Genomic DNA, 15,174 nt, shown 5'->3' with positions numbered 1-15,174 from the left:
ACCACGCACACACCTCGCCAGGCCCTCTTACTGGCAAACGCCCACTCCAACAGCCACCCTCACCCGTGGGCACCCACCTCGCCAGCGGGTACCCACACCGGGGAGCATCCTCGCCAGCACCCACCCACCCACCCGGACCTTTTAATTTTGGGGCTGGTGGTTCCCTGCTCCGTTCTGCGAGGAAACCCGCGTGCAGACACGCCGTGCCTGGCTCAGCCGCTGCCTCCCTGCACGGGATAAACAGCTCCAGCTCTCGCACTTAAAAAGTTAACACGGTGGAATAAAGTAGGAGGCAAGATTGTTTATTACCGCAAGCAATTTTAATACAAAAATGTGTCTGGTTTTTAAACAATTCATTGGTAGAGCTTCAGTTTTGCCTCAATTTAAACCAATTGAGAGAATCACACAGCAACACGGTCAGAGCCGGAGAGGAACAATATTTAATAAATACAGGAACTCTGGAGAGCCCTCTCCCCCGGCCCGTCTCCTGGTCACTTGGTCAGTTTGATTTTATTACAAAGAAAAGTAGCGTACAAAAGCGAGACAGGACTTGTAGCAAGTGTGCTGGTGAGACTCATTTCAAGGACAAGCAACTGTGCGTGTAAGTCCAGATTTCTTCTAGGAGCAGAGGTCACATCAATCTCAGCCTGGTTGGAAGTGGAATGACCAGTTAAATAATAAATAGGAAAAAGAGATGCGGATAAATAGCGATTCTGTAAGGAACATCTTGGGTCGGTCTCTTAGGCCATCAATCCAGAAGAATCCTCTAATTTGTAGGACCCACCACCGCTAAGGGATGTATCTGAGTGATCCAGACCTGCAATCTTACAAGCGTGCTCTCCTCTGGCCAGCTTCAGCGTGAACCCCCTCCCCAAACCCATCACCATGTGTTTGTTCTTTAAAAACGAAGCTATTGGGACAGTATTTTCAAGACAGCAATTGTCATGACCTTCGCTGTAGGGTGTGCAAATTTTATTCAGTCAAACTCCGCTTTCATCAGGTAAAACCACATAGCTTTAAAAAAATGGAAACATAAGCCCCAAGTCCCCTCACCTCATGTTTCTCTGGTTGAGGTATCTGTGATTTACAAAAAGAGAGTTCCTTGAACACTGTAGGATTCAGGTCTTTGCTTTTAAATATAATTTACCTTGCTGAGACAGCAAGTTAAGTTTATAAAGATGCATTTAGGAAACAATCCTAAAAGATAAAGCAGGTTTGCACCCTGCACCGCGCAGAAATCCTATTTATATTTTAGTTTTTCTTTACACTTTCACATCTTGACCTTTTTTGCTTCCTTTTTTTCCCTTTTTCTTTTTTTTTCTTTTTTTTTTTTTCTTTCTTTCTCTCCCACATTTCAGTTTTCCAGGCCCCTCTCTGAACAGGGGTCACCGAGAGGCAATTTTTATCTACATAAATATTCACATGAAAATAGTAACTTACAAAAAAAGAAAAAAAAAAAAAACCCCAAATAAGGCAGCTTCATAACACAACTTTCTTTTACACTTTTAACAATATAGTTTCTCCCATTTAGAATAAATATACATCCAATGTACGTAGCAGGGTTAAAAACTGGACACAGGTTGGGCTTGCTTTCTTTCAAGAGGGCGTGGGTACAGTATTATCTTTTAGGGCCTGGAGTTTTTGGGGTGGCAGTGGTCGTTTTCTTGGACATGGTTGGGATTTTGGAGGGTTTGGCCATCCCCCGGCGCGAGCCGCCCTGCCCGCCGGCCACGCTGCTCTCCGAAGTGTCCGAGCACGCCGACTGCGTTTCCAGCAGGTCAAAATCGGAGGCGTCGCTTCCCCGCCGGCTGCTGGCCCGGCTCCCCGTGCGGCTCCCGGCGCGGCTGGTGGGACGACTGGCTGTTGTTTTTTTAGGATCTGCAAGGGGAGCCGAGAGTGCCGTGAGCAGGGGGAGGAGAAGGAGGAGCAGCAGCATTCCTCCCCCTCCCCGGACCGATCGGCACCCAAATCCCCAGCACCGCTGTGGCTGCTTTCAACCACCCGCCCAGCATCCCTGAAACGGGTGTTTCATCATCAAGACCGATTAATTCCTGAGCTTTTAACGAAGCAGCAGCAAGCCCTCGCACTGCGAAACCGCTGCGGCATCCCCTGTCCCAGGCAGGGACACAGCGGCGGGCATCACCCTCTCCGACTCGTTCTGGACTCCTCAAATATTTAATTCTTTCTCTGCCAATTTAAGCAGCCAAATAGGAGCAGCAGCAGGAATTTTTCAGTCTTTGCACCTAACTTACCTGCCCGACTGGTTTTGGCACCTGTAGAGACTGGTGAGGAGCTGTTACTGGTGTCCCCAGCCAGGGAGGTTCTGCTGGAGTGGAAGGTGGGTCGCTTCAGCTTGCTGCCCGCGGAGGGGGTCACCTTGGGAGGAAGCACACACAGAGCATCTTTTAGGTGTCACCCGGGCCATAATGGGCCGAGAGCACGTCCGAGATCAGTACCGCAGCAAAAAGATTTGGACATTTCAGAAACATCCATCTTAACGGTCAAGGAGAACACAAGCTGTCGTTTCAGCAGCAGTTCGTAAAAAAGAAAAAAGCCTGGATCCTGAAAATTTGGAGGGCAACGGCAGTTTGTGCACTTCAGGGTGATACGCAGCTATTTCTAAGCGTTTGGGAAAAAAATAATATAAAAGCAAAGCCGCTCTCCATCCAGAGGAGGACAGCATCATCTGGACTTGAAAGCTCCCCAAGGAGAAAGTGAAATGTTGCAAAAACAGGTATTTTAGCATGTAAGCAGCTCAGGATCATTTTGGAAGGTCAAATACAACGCAGTGTCTCAAGGAACTCATCCCGTTGTAGGGAGGCACCAGCGCAGCGTGATTCTGCGAGGCTGGGGGACATCGCCTTGCTGCCGGAGCCCCGGGCAGGTCCGTGCACCCACCCCCCAAGGGCGGATAAATTTGAGCAGCGAGATACCAGCGACGAACACGGACTCAAAAGGCAGCGAATCAGCTTGGGTCGCATCCTGAAACGGCGCTTTCCCCGACCTTTAAGATGTTGTAAATGCAGACGAAGGGGGTGAAGAAGCAGCATAACAGGCAGCTCTGCTCCCGCCGCTGCGGAAGAAAGCGAAGGGACGAAGGGGAAGGTGCCGGCAGGGCGAGGGCACCTGGATCCAGTCAGAACGGAACGGGCAGCTCCAGTTTCTAGAACATCAACCAAAGGTCTGGGTTTGGGGCAGCGCTGCAGGAAAAGTGACTGCCCGTGGTGTCCCCACTCCCCCGGGGCTGGGGGAGGCAGCACTGCAGGACAGCTCCAGCCCAGCCACATCCCCGGACAGAGGTACGTTAATATCCGAGGGCATTTCCAATGAGCTTTAAAGCAACAGCTGGAGAAGCCTCCTTCCATCCCCTGCAATTTTGTAATTTTTTTTTTTTTTTAAACTTAAAAATCTTCAAATGTCATAAAACTGGAGCTGCACAGGGGGAGAGGGCGGTGGAAGAAGGGCAGCCAAGCAGCAGGCTCCCCTTCGGGCACCAGGGAATTAAAATCCATTAACACGTGATTGCAAAGGTACCATTTTCATCATCAGAGATTTCAATTCTCATCCTTGATCCTATTTTATAAACAAGTTAACAGCAGCAAGCAGGCAATTTAGGGCAATTGGGGAAGTGCTCCTGACATTCTGATGATTTAAAATAATTCCTTTTCCGCGTGAAAGCACCGCCGAGCAAGATGCAGTTATCTTGCCAGCGCACACCACCACTCAGTGAATCACCAAGATCTACCAGGTATTTTTCTCATCACTGATTCACAAGGTCAGGAAAGTCCGTGAGGAAGCTGAAGCTTTAGGGAGATCAAACAAAAGTCTCAGCCCGAATTCATCCTCCTGGGAGCATCAAGCCGGTGCCGGTGCCGGACACACCATATGTGCTTCAACACGGTGATAAATACGAGCGCTTCATAAAAATGAAGGCGATGTGGTTACCGTGCATGCGCTGTAGCTGATTTTCAAGTCTCAACTCGGCTGCTGGATTTCAATTTTTGAAAGCCAAACACGGCCGCTTTTCAATGCTTAAGAGCTATTAAAGCTTGGAAAATTTTTGCTTTTTAAAGCACAAGAGGATAAACGTCGCTCTCTTGGTTTAAAAGCAGGTAAACGTGAACTGCAAGCCGTCATGCTTTACTCGACGTGTTATTTAATCCGAGTTAGAAACCTATGAAAAACGCTAACAGTCGGAGCGTTAGCGGTGCTAACAAGCGCTGCTCTACCACAAGGAAAGCGTTAAAACAGGCAAGGACGCAGAATTTCTCCGTGCCAGCGGCACTCTGGCCTGTCAGCAGGTCCTCAGGGCTGTGAGACCATACTCTACCTCGGCGCTCGAGAGCTGGAAGTCGGAATAATCGAATCCCCTCAGGGGGGTGCTCGCTTTACTGTTTATCAACCAGGGTTTGTCATAACATCGAGAGAAGTGATGCGGAGTCTGTGAAATGGAAAATCCAAGGAGGGGAGGGGGGGGAGGGAAAGAGGTGGAAGTGAGTGAAGAAAAAAAAAAAAAAGAAAGAAAAAAAACAAAACGGGAAAGTATCTGGAATGGGAGGAAATGGCACTAAAATGAAACGAGAACCAAACAGGAAATATATAAATTAAAATAAAGGGGAAAAACCCAAACAGATGATGAAATAAAACATGCACGGGCAGACGATATGGAGGGAAAGTAGAGACGACAGGCGACGGCTTCTTCCTGCGCGCCAGCCAGACACCACGGCCGCGGCACAGCCCCGCCTCGGGGACCGGGAGCCTTCGGCTGCACGGCGAGAGCGGGGACCCTCCATGAGCACCCAGCTTGGGCTGAAAACCTGTCCTGCACCATCCCACCCCACCCCATCCATCCTGCGTGGACAAGCAGGGTTGGTTCTTACTGCAGGCACCACAAACATCTAGAGACCACAGTAAGCATCAAGCCCCCAAGCCCCAACCTTCCTCCTCCTCCTCCTCCTCACACCTCCTGCAGCTCCTCGTCTCGCCGGGATGGGTTTGGAGGCCCCTGGTTTCTAAAGGAGAGGAAAGAGGAAGGCTTCACGCGCGAACCCCACCTTGGCTCCGCTGGCCGGAGTTGCGGGAGAGGACGGCATGGAGGCGCAGCTGTGGTTGCTCTGGCTGGCGCTGGAACTGGATCGCGTCGGGGAGGCTGCCCGCGAGGATGGTTTTGATCTTCGGCCTCGCGATCGGAACGGTGTCATTCCCTGGGAGGCCCCCTCCGGCAAGATGAATTTCTCTCGGAGTTCAAGGTTGGTCCGTCCTCGTGCTGGAAAGGGACAAAAGGAGAGGAGACCTGAGGTTCGCGGGAACCCGGTGGTGTTACGGGGGCTCGGGCGGCTCCGGGGCTCGGAGCGCGTGTCCTTGCGGTGTCTCCCAAAGCCCATCTCCAAGGGCGAGCGGATGGCAGTGAGATCATCCGAGCTCTCGCTCTGCCCTAACCACCTCCTGCCACAGATTAGCTCTTTGAGAAATTATCCGATGAAAAGCTGCCTGAGGCCCGTGAATTCATACTGGATGCTCTGTTATTCTCTAGCGTCTTGGGGAAAGCAATCCCGATGGCCTCTATACATGGCACGTTGCAACAGCGGCTGATGTCACCTTTAACATAGCTGAAAAATAGTAAGAGCAGCTTTGAAGGGTTGCGATTCTGTGCGCTCACAGCTCTGGGCAGCTCTTCGCCACTTTTGGGGGAGGAGAGAAATGGGCACCACCCATTAAAAGCCTTTAAAATTTTCACCCAAACGCCCCAAAGAGCTGGAGGGTCTCCCTTCGACAAGCGAGGGGCAACCAAGCAGAACGAAGGTCTGGGGACTTCAGCTCCTGGGCCAGCTGATGCACGCCAACGTGTTTCACACTCATGGCATCTGAACGGAGAGCGAGGGCGTGCACCGAGCCCTACGGGACACGGCAACGGTTTCAGAGTCGATGCAGTATGGACCAGAAAGCCAAGGAAGCAATTGCAGAAGGGAAGCACCACGCTGAGATAACCGAGGGATGGAAATAACCTCGATGTCAGCACCGTAAAACAGCTGTTGCAAAGCATGAACGGGAGAGGCCGGAGGAGCAGGAAAGACCCTGAAGGTTCCCCAAAGCAAGCGGCACACGCTGTAAATCATGCCGCTTTCACCAACAGCCGTTAGGCAGCAGGAGCAAGGAACGGTTCGGCAGCAGCTTGAAGATGACATATCCGAAGCAATTAACATCTTGGAGACCCCAGTGAGACAGGGACATATGGAGTACAGACCTAAGGTCTCCAAAATACGCAGTGAGCTGCTATTAAATGCTCCTTTCCTGCTGGAGTAAGGGGGCGGGAAGGTGGGGCTGCCTTCCTCTTTGCCAGGGCAGAGCTGCTCATCCCACCATCCTCCCTGTGAACCGCACTGGGGGATGCTCCTGCGAGGGCTCCCGGCTGCGTGAAGCAGAGATTGGCGTTTCTGGTGGGAGAACAGGTCAGACTCCTGCTTTCTTGCCCCTTGATGCACTTAATTCCTGGCCATCCCCCTTGCTGATCCTTCTCTGTCCCCCCGTCACAGCTCTCAGCCGGTCACAGCAGAGCATCGCTTCCAGCCCAACAGCTCCAACCATGATAAAACCTCAAGAATAAAGGTTTTGGAAAGGAGGCGATCCTGGTTCTCCGTGCCCACGGTATGCAACCCTGGTCTGTGTTATCCCAAGCGTCCCTTCCAAACGCGTCCCGCTAAAACAGCTCCAGCAAACACTGCTCAGCCCTAAAAGCCCAAGATCGAGGCGGCTTCAAAGGGAAGCCGAGACCCCCAGCACAGCAATGCAGCTCCACTTGCTGGGGTCTTAAAAACAAGAAACACAACTCTTCCCTCTTCTCCTCCCAAGACACCGGGCTACACGCTGCGAGATTTGCTGCAGTATCATCAAATCTCACAATTTTAAGTTCTATCGTTTGCTTTGGATCAGTTTTCTCCAGCTCCTGCCTGTTGTTTGGATAACCCAGACCCCCTCTGGTACTGGTCATTCACAGAGCAGACAAGTTCTCAAAACTCCCTTTACTGGGCAAGACGACCCCAGTTGTAGAAAAGCCAGGGATTGCCCTACCTCTGCAAGGATCGTTCTTCACTAAAAATTCATCCAGGGCCATCCATCCTCCACCGACACGAACCATGACCGTGCTCCGCAGGATACGGACCAGCCGCAGCTGCTGGGAATCGCCGAACTGTGGAGCCAAGAAACAGTTCAGACAAGGGGAACACAACAAGGGACACTCGGCTCCTTCCCGCAGTGGGCTGCACCAGGGCAAAGCTACTGGAAATGCTCTGTGTGGTCCCAAACGCTCTTATTGATCTACTGAATATTTTAAAGGTTTCTCCGGACAGGTTCATCTGGGATAAATGCAGGCTAGTATGAATTTACAGGAATTTTTCTGCTGCGTAATTTTAAGATGATGAAACTATTCAAATCCTTTAGTTTTAAAGCTGGAAAGAGAGAATTTTTTTGAGCAGCAAATGAGAATTTGGAATTTGTTTTTTGGATGGGTTTTCTCAGCCAGAATTGTAGTTTTTCTTTTTATCACGAAGGAAATAGAGGCTGGCAACAAAATGACCCTCCTGGTGTAGCCCACGTGGAAAAGAGCCGGCTGACTCAGATCACTGAGTGCTGGTGAATCAGCGAGGCAAGCAGTGCTGTGTCACCGCTGAGCGAGAAACCTCTCATCATCAAGTCTGAAGTCCAGGGATTTCACCGAGCCTCAGACTTGACCCCACCAGCCAGAAAGCCCCCGCCGCAGAGATCGCCCAGCGAGTGCAGAGTGATGGGAATCCAGGCAGGAATCCCGCAGCAATGTTGATTAGTGATTGCAAATGTTCATTAGTGATTTTAAATACCTGCAATTTCAAACAAGTGCACCCTGAATCAGAAGCATGTGCCTGTTTTTCAAAGCTCCCTAAATGTCCTGGACAGGCAACCCCAGGCTCCTGGTTGCCCTCTGCACGGGGCAGGCGGCAGAGCCGGTGCAGGACACCGGGAGCCTTGCTTGGATGTAGCGGCTCTGCATCCAGGTCTACAGAGCACCTGCTGTGATGGGAAGGTGGAGGAACCAGCCCCTTTGGAAGCAAGACCTTCTTCAGAATCATTAAAAAAAGAAAAAAAAAAAAAAAAAAAAAAAAAAAAAAAAAAAAGGAGCAACATTTTCCCTGGGCGGGTAAGAACGCAAAAACCAAGAGATTAAACGAAAACGGAGAGTGCAAAGCCACACTGAGACGGGTCACGGCAGGCAGAGGGGCGGGAGGTGACAGCATCTCCAACCCTCCTTCCCACGGGGCATGGGACCCTGGACTGTGTGCTGGTGGGTCTCCCTGCTCGGGGGTCCTGCTCGCCCCAGTGTCACGGTGAAAGAGCTGCCACAGCCGCGCTCGGCACGGCCACGGTGTCTGCGGGCAGGGAGGAGGGCAGGGCAGCTGCCTTCCCTCTCTCTGGGCTCTGCGTAAGGCGTCCTTCAAGAGCTAGTTCTGCACCAGGGAAAACCAGGGACAAATCAATTCTCATTTCCACTGCCACACTGACATTATTTTACAGTTGCTGTTGAAAATTCTTCTATAATCACTGTCTAAATTAAAGCCAGAGCTCTCTTGGATCCATCCACTTTGGACATTCAAGTTAGTTTCTTTTTGGGCATGTTTTTGGTAGAGCACCATCATTTCACATGGAAAAAATCACACTTTTCTGTTTGAGCGGGGAACAGCGGGCACATCGTAACGGGATGTGATGCTCCAGTCCCGTTAAAAGAAGAGCTCTGCCCACCCCAAACCAGCTGGCACTCACGCACGCCGCACCGCTCATCCTGGGTCACGACAGTAACGAGTAACGGGGATACATGCAGGTTTCGTAAGCCTTGCTCCAGTTAGGAGTTACTCAGTGGGTGTAGCGGGGATGAGGGTTTAGTTATCGTTACCTATGGGATTAAAGGGGTGGACCCAGCATTCTCATTCCACAGTGACTGCGATCCAAACCCACCAGAGCCTGGTACAGCCCTCGTGCAGGCAGTTGCACCCCCGCGACTTCATCCGGGCTGGCCGTCCCCGAGGGACAGTCCCGGGCACGAGCCCGCCTGTACCCCACTGCTCCCCCCTGCAGGGTGCCGTGGTTTGAAACTGGTTACCATCAACACCCCCAATGCATCTGAGAAAGGAGCCTAGGAGAGAAAAATCTCTCTATTTCTGTCAAATCCTGCTTTTTTCCATTGAATTTTTCTCTTTTTTCTGCCCAATGAATTTTTCCCTTTTTTCTGCCCAATGCAGGTTTTTTTTTTTCGGGTGGCCCCCCCAGCTCGGGCACTCCTCTGTACCAGGCTCTGCTAAACAGCGCTCACAGATCACATCCTCCCACAGCAACAAAGGACAGAGCAGCATCATGGACACACAAAGCTATGTTCGTTAAAGAAAAAAAAAAGAAAAAAAAAAAAAAAGAGGTGAGAGACAGCATTGCAAGGCAAACTGTACCTGATTGCCGAGGAAGAACTACGGAGGGAGAGGAGTTGTGGAAGGAGAGGGGATGGGGGGAAGGAAAGGCGAGAGGAAAAGGAGGGGAAAGAAAAACAAGAAAAACATTTATGGGATTAACAGTGCAATAATCACGAAAACTGTTAACTGCAGGTAGTTAGAAATCCGTGGGGTTTACGCTATTTGGGTGTAAGGTAGAAGGTCGGGGAGCCCGGGGCCAGTGCAGCCGGGGGGTGAGTGCCGCAGCTCGGCTCCTCCCGGCCGGAGCATCAGCCCCAAAGTCAGCGGGCAGGAAAGCGGGCAGCTCCGCTGCCAGCTCGTTTCACCAGTTCACCTCGGTGAGCGATGTGAAACACAAACAGCCAGCCCGTTACAAAGAGATTCTTTAAGGAAATTATTCTCCCTTCTTCGGGAGCGAGCTAAGAAAAACACAGGCGTAAGGTACACTCATCCACGAGGAAAACTTCAAGGGCGGCTGCCGGCAGAGTGAATGCAGCGTTTCACGGGGCCGGCGGGCCGGCTGCCCCAGAACAGGGCCACTTTTATACTCTCCCGATTCGGGGAACGCCCTGGGGCGAGGACGGCGCTGGGCAAACACGGCTCAGCCACCTCCCCCAGGAGCCGGCGTGCCGGAGGACGAGGTCTCCATCTCACCCCGGGGGGGTCCCCACACCAGGCTGGGCACCCCGTGGGTGATCCCTCCCCAGGCGGGAAGGGGGAGCAGGGCTTGTGCCGCCGGGGCGACGTTCGGCCCCCTCTGCCTTACCCGGTATTTGTTCTCGCCGATCTGCTCCACTTGAAACCTCTTGGCACACTTGCACTGGGCCACTTGCCTGGTGACCTGCCATCACCAACAAGAGAGGTAAGGGACCGGGATTTTGGGAATCTCCCCCAGTACAAGGCACTGCTGGGATAACACACAGCCCTAAGCAGCTTTTGCTTCAAACACACGGTAGGTATTGGCGGTGTTCAGATGAATTATTTTGGCTCAGCACCGACACGATCCTTTTCCCCCCCTCCCCTTCCTTGTCTTCCTCAGTGCCAACCGGCAGCATGAACCACCCCCACACCCCCGAGCGCCCGTCTCTTTCGGTGCTTTACCTCATCTTCGATCTTGTCGGCGTCAGTGGTGGGGCGGTAGGCATCCTTGTTGGGATGGAGAGCAGCCACAAACTCATAGTAATCAATGTAGCCGTCACCGTCACGGTCAAAGATGTCGGCCACCGCGGTCATTTCAAGCTTTGTGGTGGGGAATTCTGGAAGGAGAAAGAAATGAGCAACTGATGCAGGGACCTCACTCGTCAGAGCACGGTCTGCATCTCAGTCCTGGAGCAGGGACAACCTCTCGTCACACCGAGGTGGCCGTTTTCCAAGCTCGTTTCAGGCAGACAGGGACTTACTAGAGGCCAGGATGCCATCGATAAACTCCTGCCGGGTGATCTTCCCATCTTGGTCTTTGTCGATGCGCCGGAAGAAGTCCATGACCCGAGATTTCTTGTGGTTCATCCAGCGCATATACTTCTTTCGCCAGACATCGAAGTCAAAGTTTGCAAATTCCTTCAACTGGAAGGAAACCCGTGAGAGTCAGGAGGGGAAAATCCCCGAAGGGGCAGCACCCCCGGCTCTACAGCACCCAAAGCCACCAGCCTGCAGGTGAGCCCGTGCCCGAGCTCCCGATGCTAACGCTCACCACCCGCCCTCCCGGGAAAGTTAATCTGGGTTTATCCACACGACCCCCCGTTAACGAGGGGGCCACTCAAATCGATTTTCCAGAACAGAAGGACACACAGCGTAGCTGACAGCCACCACGTTGGACCGCGCGTCACGGAACCACTGACACGGGATGCAGCATCCCCCACGGCAGGATACGTACACATATGCAGAGATGTCAGCTACCTGCACACAGACACACGCACCCCCCCCTGTCTCTGCTTGGGAATTTGGGGATACTTCCTCGCCTGGGATTTTGCCTAACGACTCGCCAGGCTCTGCCCGGGAGGAAAACCCATTGCTGGCATCATTTTGGGCACGTGTCTTCCCTCTCCCTTTCCCTCTAAGCAGCCGAGAAGGGATTTCTTGCTCATCTTCCAGGTAAGACAGCAGCTGGGGCACACCTCAGCTCTGCAAACCCTGGCACCGCGGCTCTGCCACCAGCCTCTGATGAGCCGCTCACCCTCCAATTTACACTAACACTCTTTTTATCCACACCCCCCACCCCCCCCGAAAGGACCCTCATGATCCCACCAGCTAAAGCAGCTCATAGCAAGGTAATGCAACAGTTTTTAGCACTTTTTTTGTCTTTCCCCTCTAAACATTCTTGGAGTTAAAAGCAACAAAGAAAAAACATTAATACGTATAAACTGAACTGACCTACAGCAAAAGCAACAAAAAACAAAAACACTCACTTCTGGGCATAGCTGCTTTGTTAAGCATAAACAAAAACAAAAATTACATTAGATGTTTGGAAAAAGATATAGACAGTAATTGTTAAACTAATTACTAGGAGTAAAGCAGGCCTGGCTGTCATTACCTCTACAGATACCGACTGCAGGGGCACAAAGAAGTTCATTAACGTGCAGTTAATTACAGAAGGTAGTTTTCAGCCTTAATATTTTAGGAATTTTTTTTTTCTTTTTCGTTTTCAGGAAGGCAGCAGTAACTGTCTGCAAGAGCTGGGCAATTCAAGAGGCAGCACTGATTTAAAACTCTTCTCGCACCTCTCTGGCGAGCAACCCCCCGGCACCGTTCCCCCTCCCCGGTCCAGAGCAGTCGGTGGCCGTTACCTCCTCCAGTCTGTCCAGGGCATCGTTGAGCTTCCGCTGCCGCTCCAGCGCCAGCAGCCAGACCTGCTGCCAGCGAGCCGAGAGCTGGTTGATCCGTGGGTTCTTTGTTTCCGACTGGGAGATAATGGGCATACTGGGAGGGGCGGCCTGACTCAAGGATTTTCCTGGGGAAAAAAAGGGGAGAAAAGGAATTGGTGGAGGTGGTGTTGATGGGTTCGGCGAGTCTGAGCGAGCGGTTCAGGAAAGAGCGGCAATGAAATATGTTTTATTTTTCAAACAGAAAGCCTCCCACGGCCTCGCTGGCTGCTCGCCGAAGGGAAGCAGTGACCCCATGCAGGAGGATGGGGTGACGGACGGTTTTACACCCAAACCCCCCCTAGCACGCCCTTCGCACTCGGGAATTCACATTGGACTCTGGCTTCAGGAAACAACATAAAAAAAGACCCCAAAAAAAACCTCATCACAAAGCAACCGCAGAGGGAAGAGAAAAGTGGCGACAGCACGAGCTTCCCCAGGCGCAGCACAGCCCGCCACGGGCCTTTGGGTAAATGCCACCTGGATCTTCCCCTCCTAACAAGTTTCAACCGCCTTCCTGGTGCCTGTCAATGCAGGATGCCTTGTTAATTGATAATCAAAGTTAATTAGTTTCCTAAGCGTTTCATTTCCTCCCATCGTAGCACGTTTTGCCGAAAGCTGCGTATCGAGCAGAGACATACTGTTGCTGCGGGACTTCTCGATGAAAGGTCCGTGGGGGGGCTCCGTAGCTTTCCTCTTGTACGTCTTCGTGACCCGGTCCACGTCTGGCTGTTTCCGTGTCATCTCCTCCATAAAGGACTGTCAAAACACAGAAGGGACAGGAGAACCTTTGCATTTTTGAGATGTTTTCAGTCTCCAGCTGCTGTCACTCCGGATCCTTGCTGGGACATGGAAAACCCAAGGAGGAGATGGGAACACTGACCACAAACCCGCATCACCAGTGATCAAGCTTATTGCACAGCGCGGGCTCAGATCTGCAAACGCCGGAGTTCGTCCCCTTGCCCCCAGGTGACAGCTCTGGTCGGGTTTAATAGGGACTTCCAGAGAAGACAATGCCTCCTCCATGGAGGGGCAGGAATAAACCCCCGCCCCGTGCCTCTTCTGACCGCCTGCTGTGCTCGGCACTGGGCTCACCTGGTGTTCGGAGATGAGGGCTTTGACCTGATCGATATTTTGTGGCGTGGGCTCCTGGTCCCGCTGGATCAGGGTTGTCTCAGCCCACTGGATCCAAGCCAGGAGCTCTTCCAGAAGCTCTGCGTTCGCCACCAGCTCGGAAAGTGCAGACTCCAGTCTCTGCTGGTGCTGCTTCGCCCACGTGAGAACCTGTCGGAAACACAGAGACGACCATCAGCCTGGGGTGGGAAACCAGGGGCAGGAATCAACACCCATGTACAACGATGGCCATCCTTGGCAGTGGCGTCCACCACCGCCTCTCACCATCAGCCTGGAACAAAGCCTGGTGGACTCACCTCCTCGAACCTGGCTCGGATGATGGTGATCCAGTGTTTGATCGTGGTGATGCAGTCGGGATGGCAGGCGGCCAGGATGACCTCCCCCATGCCCACTGCCGCGTTCACGTCCACTCTCTTCTCCTCCACTTTCTTCATGAACTCCTGAAAGGCCCAAATGAATTATTTTGCAATATTCTCCCCCACAAATTTTGCTCGGGTTGCGTTTCAGAGCTCCCCCACTACCTTGTGTGCGTCAATGAGGGACTGCAACGCTTCGGCGTCGTCGGGAAGCGCTCCCCGAAAGCGCAGGGACTGCTCTGCCTCCGAGAGCCACTCCAGCAGCATGTGCACGGCCGTCCGGAACTCCTCTGCCTGCGGCGACAAAAGCACAGACGTTAGCCCTCCTCCTCCTGAAACGGGCCGCTCAATTCACTGCTGAGAGCTGCAGAGACAAAGGGCTGAAAGGGACTTCAAAAAGCAAATAAAAAAAGGGGAAATAAGGCCTGTCTGTGGGCCTGGGTTTGGGCAGCGCCAGCAGACAGGTCCCACAGCGGCCAGGCACCTCCCCTTCGGCATTAGCAGCACTATAGAACTAGATGTTTATTAAAACAGCACAACTACCTGTGTTCTGACCAGTTTGGCACCTGGGTAGTTTATTCTGTAAATTGACTACTTGACATAAATCCTACTTAAGAGCCTTTCGACCTGTGTTTTTTTTTTTTAAAGCTCCAAGCTAGGTCTCTGTCTTGCACTGGACATTAGCAAACACCAGCCTGGACAGTCTGACCACCGCTCTGTTCCCACTGTGCACATCAGTGAGATCTTTTCATCCTCTTTTTTCAAATCAGCCTTTATCAGCTCTTCTTGGGGGAAAAGAATAAGTAAATAACTGACACCAAGCCACTGGTTTGCAGTTCTCACTGGTAACTCCTGCAGGGCTGGGGTGTCCTGCTCGGCCGGGAGACCAGTCCCTTTGCTGATGTGTGTTGACCTCTTGGCACAAACCTGTAGCCCCAAGGAAGCTCTCCAAGACTGCTTCCACCCTTAGCCTTCTGCTCACCTGCTTCAAGGCCTGTTCCAGACGGGTTTGTTTGGACACGGACAGCTTGCACACCGTGTCCCATCGGTTGCTCAGCTCCTGCAGCTGCACCTTCACCCAGGTTGTGTCATCCCGGCTGTTCTCGATGAGCTCCCGGCCGGAGCGTTTGAGCACCTGCACCGTCCCCGTGCGCTTCCCCAGCTCCTTCTGGAAGACCTGGAGGGAGAGAGGACAGAACCCAGCGGGTTGTTTCACGTGGGGAATGAAGCAGGGGGCACATCTGAAATAGTTCGTAACGTGGGTTTTGCACCCACATCAGGGATCCACCACAACCGGTGTGACGGGAGAGCAGGCAGGCAGGGAGCTAGGCAGTGCAGGCAGCTCCTGAGAGTGTTTTG

General features: G+C 52.4%; 1 protein-coding gene across 27 annotated transcripts in view; it reads right to left on the bottom strand.

Moving 5' to 3' along the window:
• Nucleotides 1–286: 286 nt before the first annotated feature.
• The window catches only part of MACF1 (microtubule actin crosslinking factor 1), a 143,686-nt gene continuing 128,798 nt past the window's right edge, over nucleotides 287–15,174 (bottom strand). For 15 of the 27 annotated variants that reach the window (XM_075774248.1, XM_075774251.1, XM_075774268.1 and 12 more), the window contains 15 exons: nucleotides 14,798–14,992; nucleotides 13,981–14,109; nucleotides 13,756–13,899; nucleotides 13,421–13,609; nucleotides 12,967–13,084; nucleotides 12,251–12,414; nucleotides 10,868–11,030; nucleotides 10,569–10,723; nucleotides 10,234–10,308; nucleotides 9,468–9,485; nucleotides 7,069–7,186; nucleotides 5,055–5,266; nucleotides 4,331–4,441; nucleotides 2,253–2,376; nucleotides 287–1,878 (listed from right to left, as the gene is read on the bottom strand). In XM_075774248.1, the coding sequence (XP_075630363.1) occupies nucleotides 1,619–1,878; nucleotides 2,253–2,376; nucleotides 4,331–4,441; nucleotides 5,055–5,266; nucleotides 7,069–7,186; nucleotides 9,468–9,485; nucleotides 10,234–10,308; nucleotides 10,569–10,723; nucleotides 10,868–11,030; nucleotides 12,251–12,414; nucleotides 12,967–13,084; nucleotides 13,421–13,609; nucleotides 13,756–13,899; nucleotides 13,981–14,109; nucleotides 14,798–14,992 (2,175 nt within the window). In that variant the 3' untranslated portion in view covers nucleotides 287–1,618. The remainder of the gene's footprint in view (nucleotides 1,879–2,252; nucleotides 2,377–4,330; nucleotides 4,442–5,054; nucleotides 5,267–7,068; nucleotides 7,187–9,467; nucleotides 9,486–10,233; nucleotides 10,309–10,568; nucleotides 10,724–10,867; nucleotides 11,031–12,250; nucleotides 12,415–12,966; nucleotides 13,085–13,420; nucleotides 13,610–13,755; nucleotides 13,900–13,980; nucleotides 14,110–14,797; nucleotides 14,993–15,174) is intronic. The other 12 variants (XM_075774264.1, XM_075774266.1, XM_075774272.1 and 9 more) reach the window with 3 other exon arrangements.

This window comes from Balearica regulorum, chromosome 22 (genome assembly GCF_011004875.1).
Source record: "Balearica regulorum gibbericeps isolate bBalReg1 chromosome 22, bBalReg1.pri, whole genome shotgun sequence".
In the NCBI taxonomy this organism is placed as follows: Eukaryota; Metazoa; Chordata; class Aves; order Gruiformes; family Gruidae; genus Balearica; species Balearica regulorum.
The sequence above is the reverse complement of the archived record's forward strand: the minus strand, read 5'-3'. Positions and strand labels throughout refer to the sequence as shown.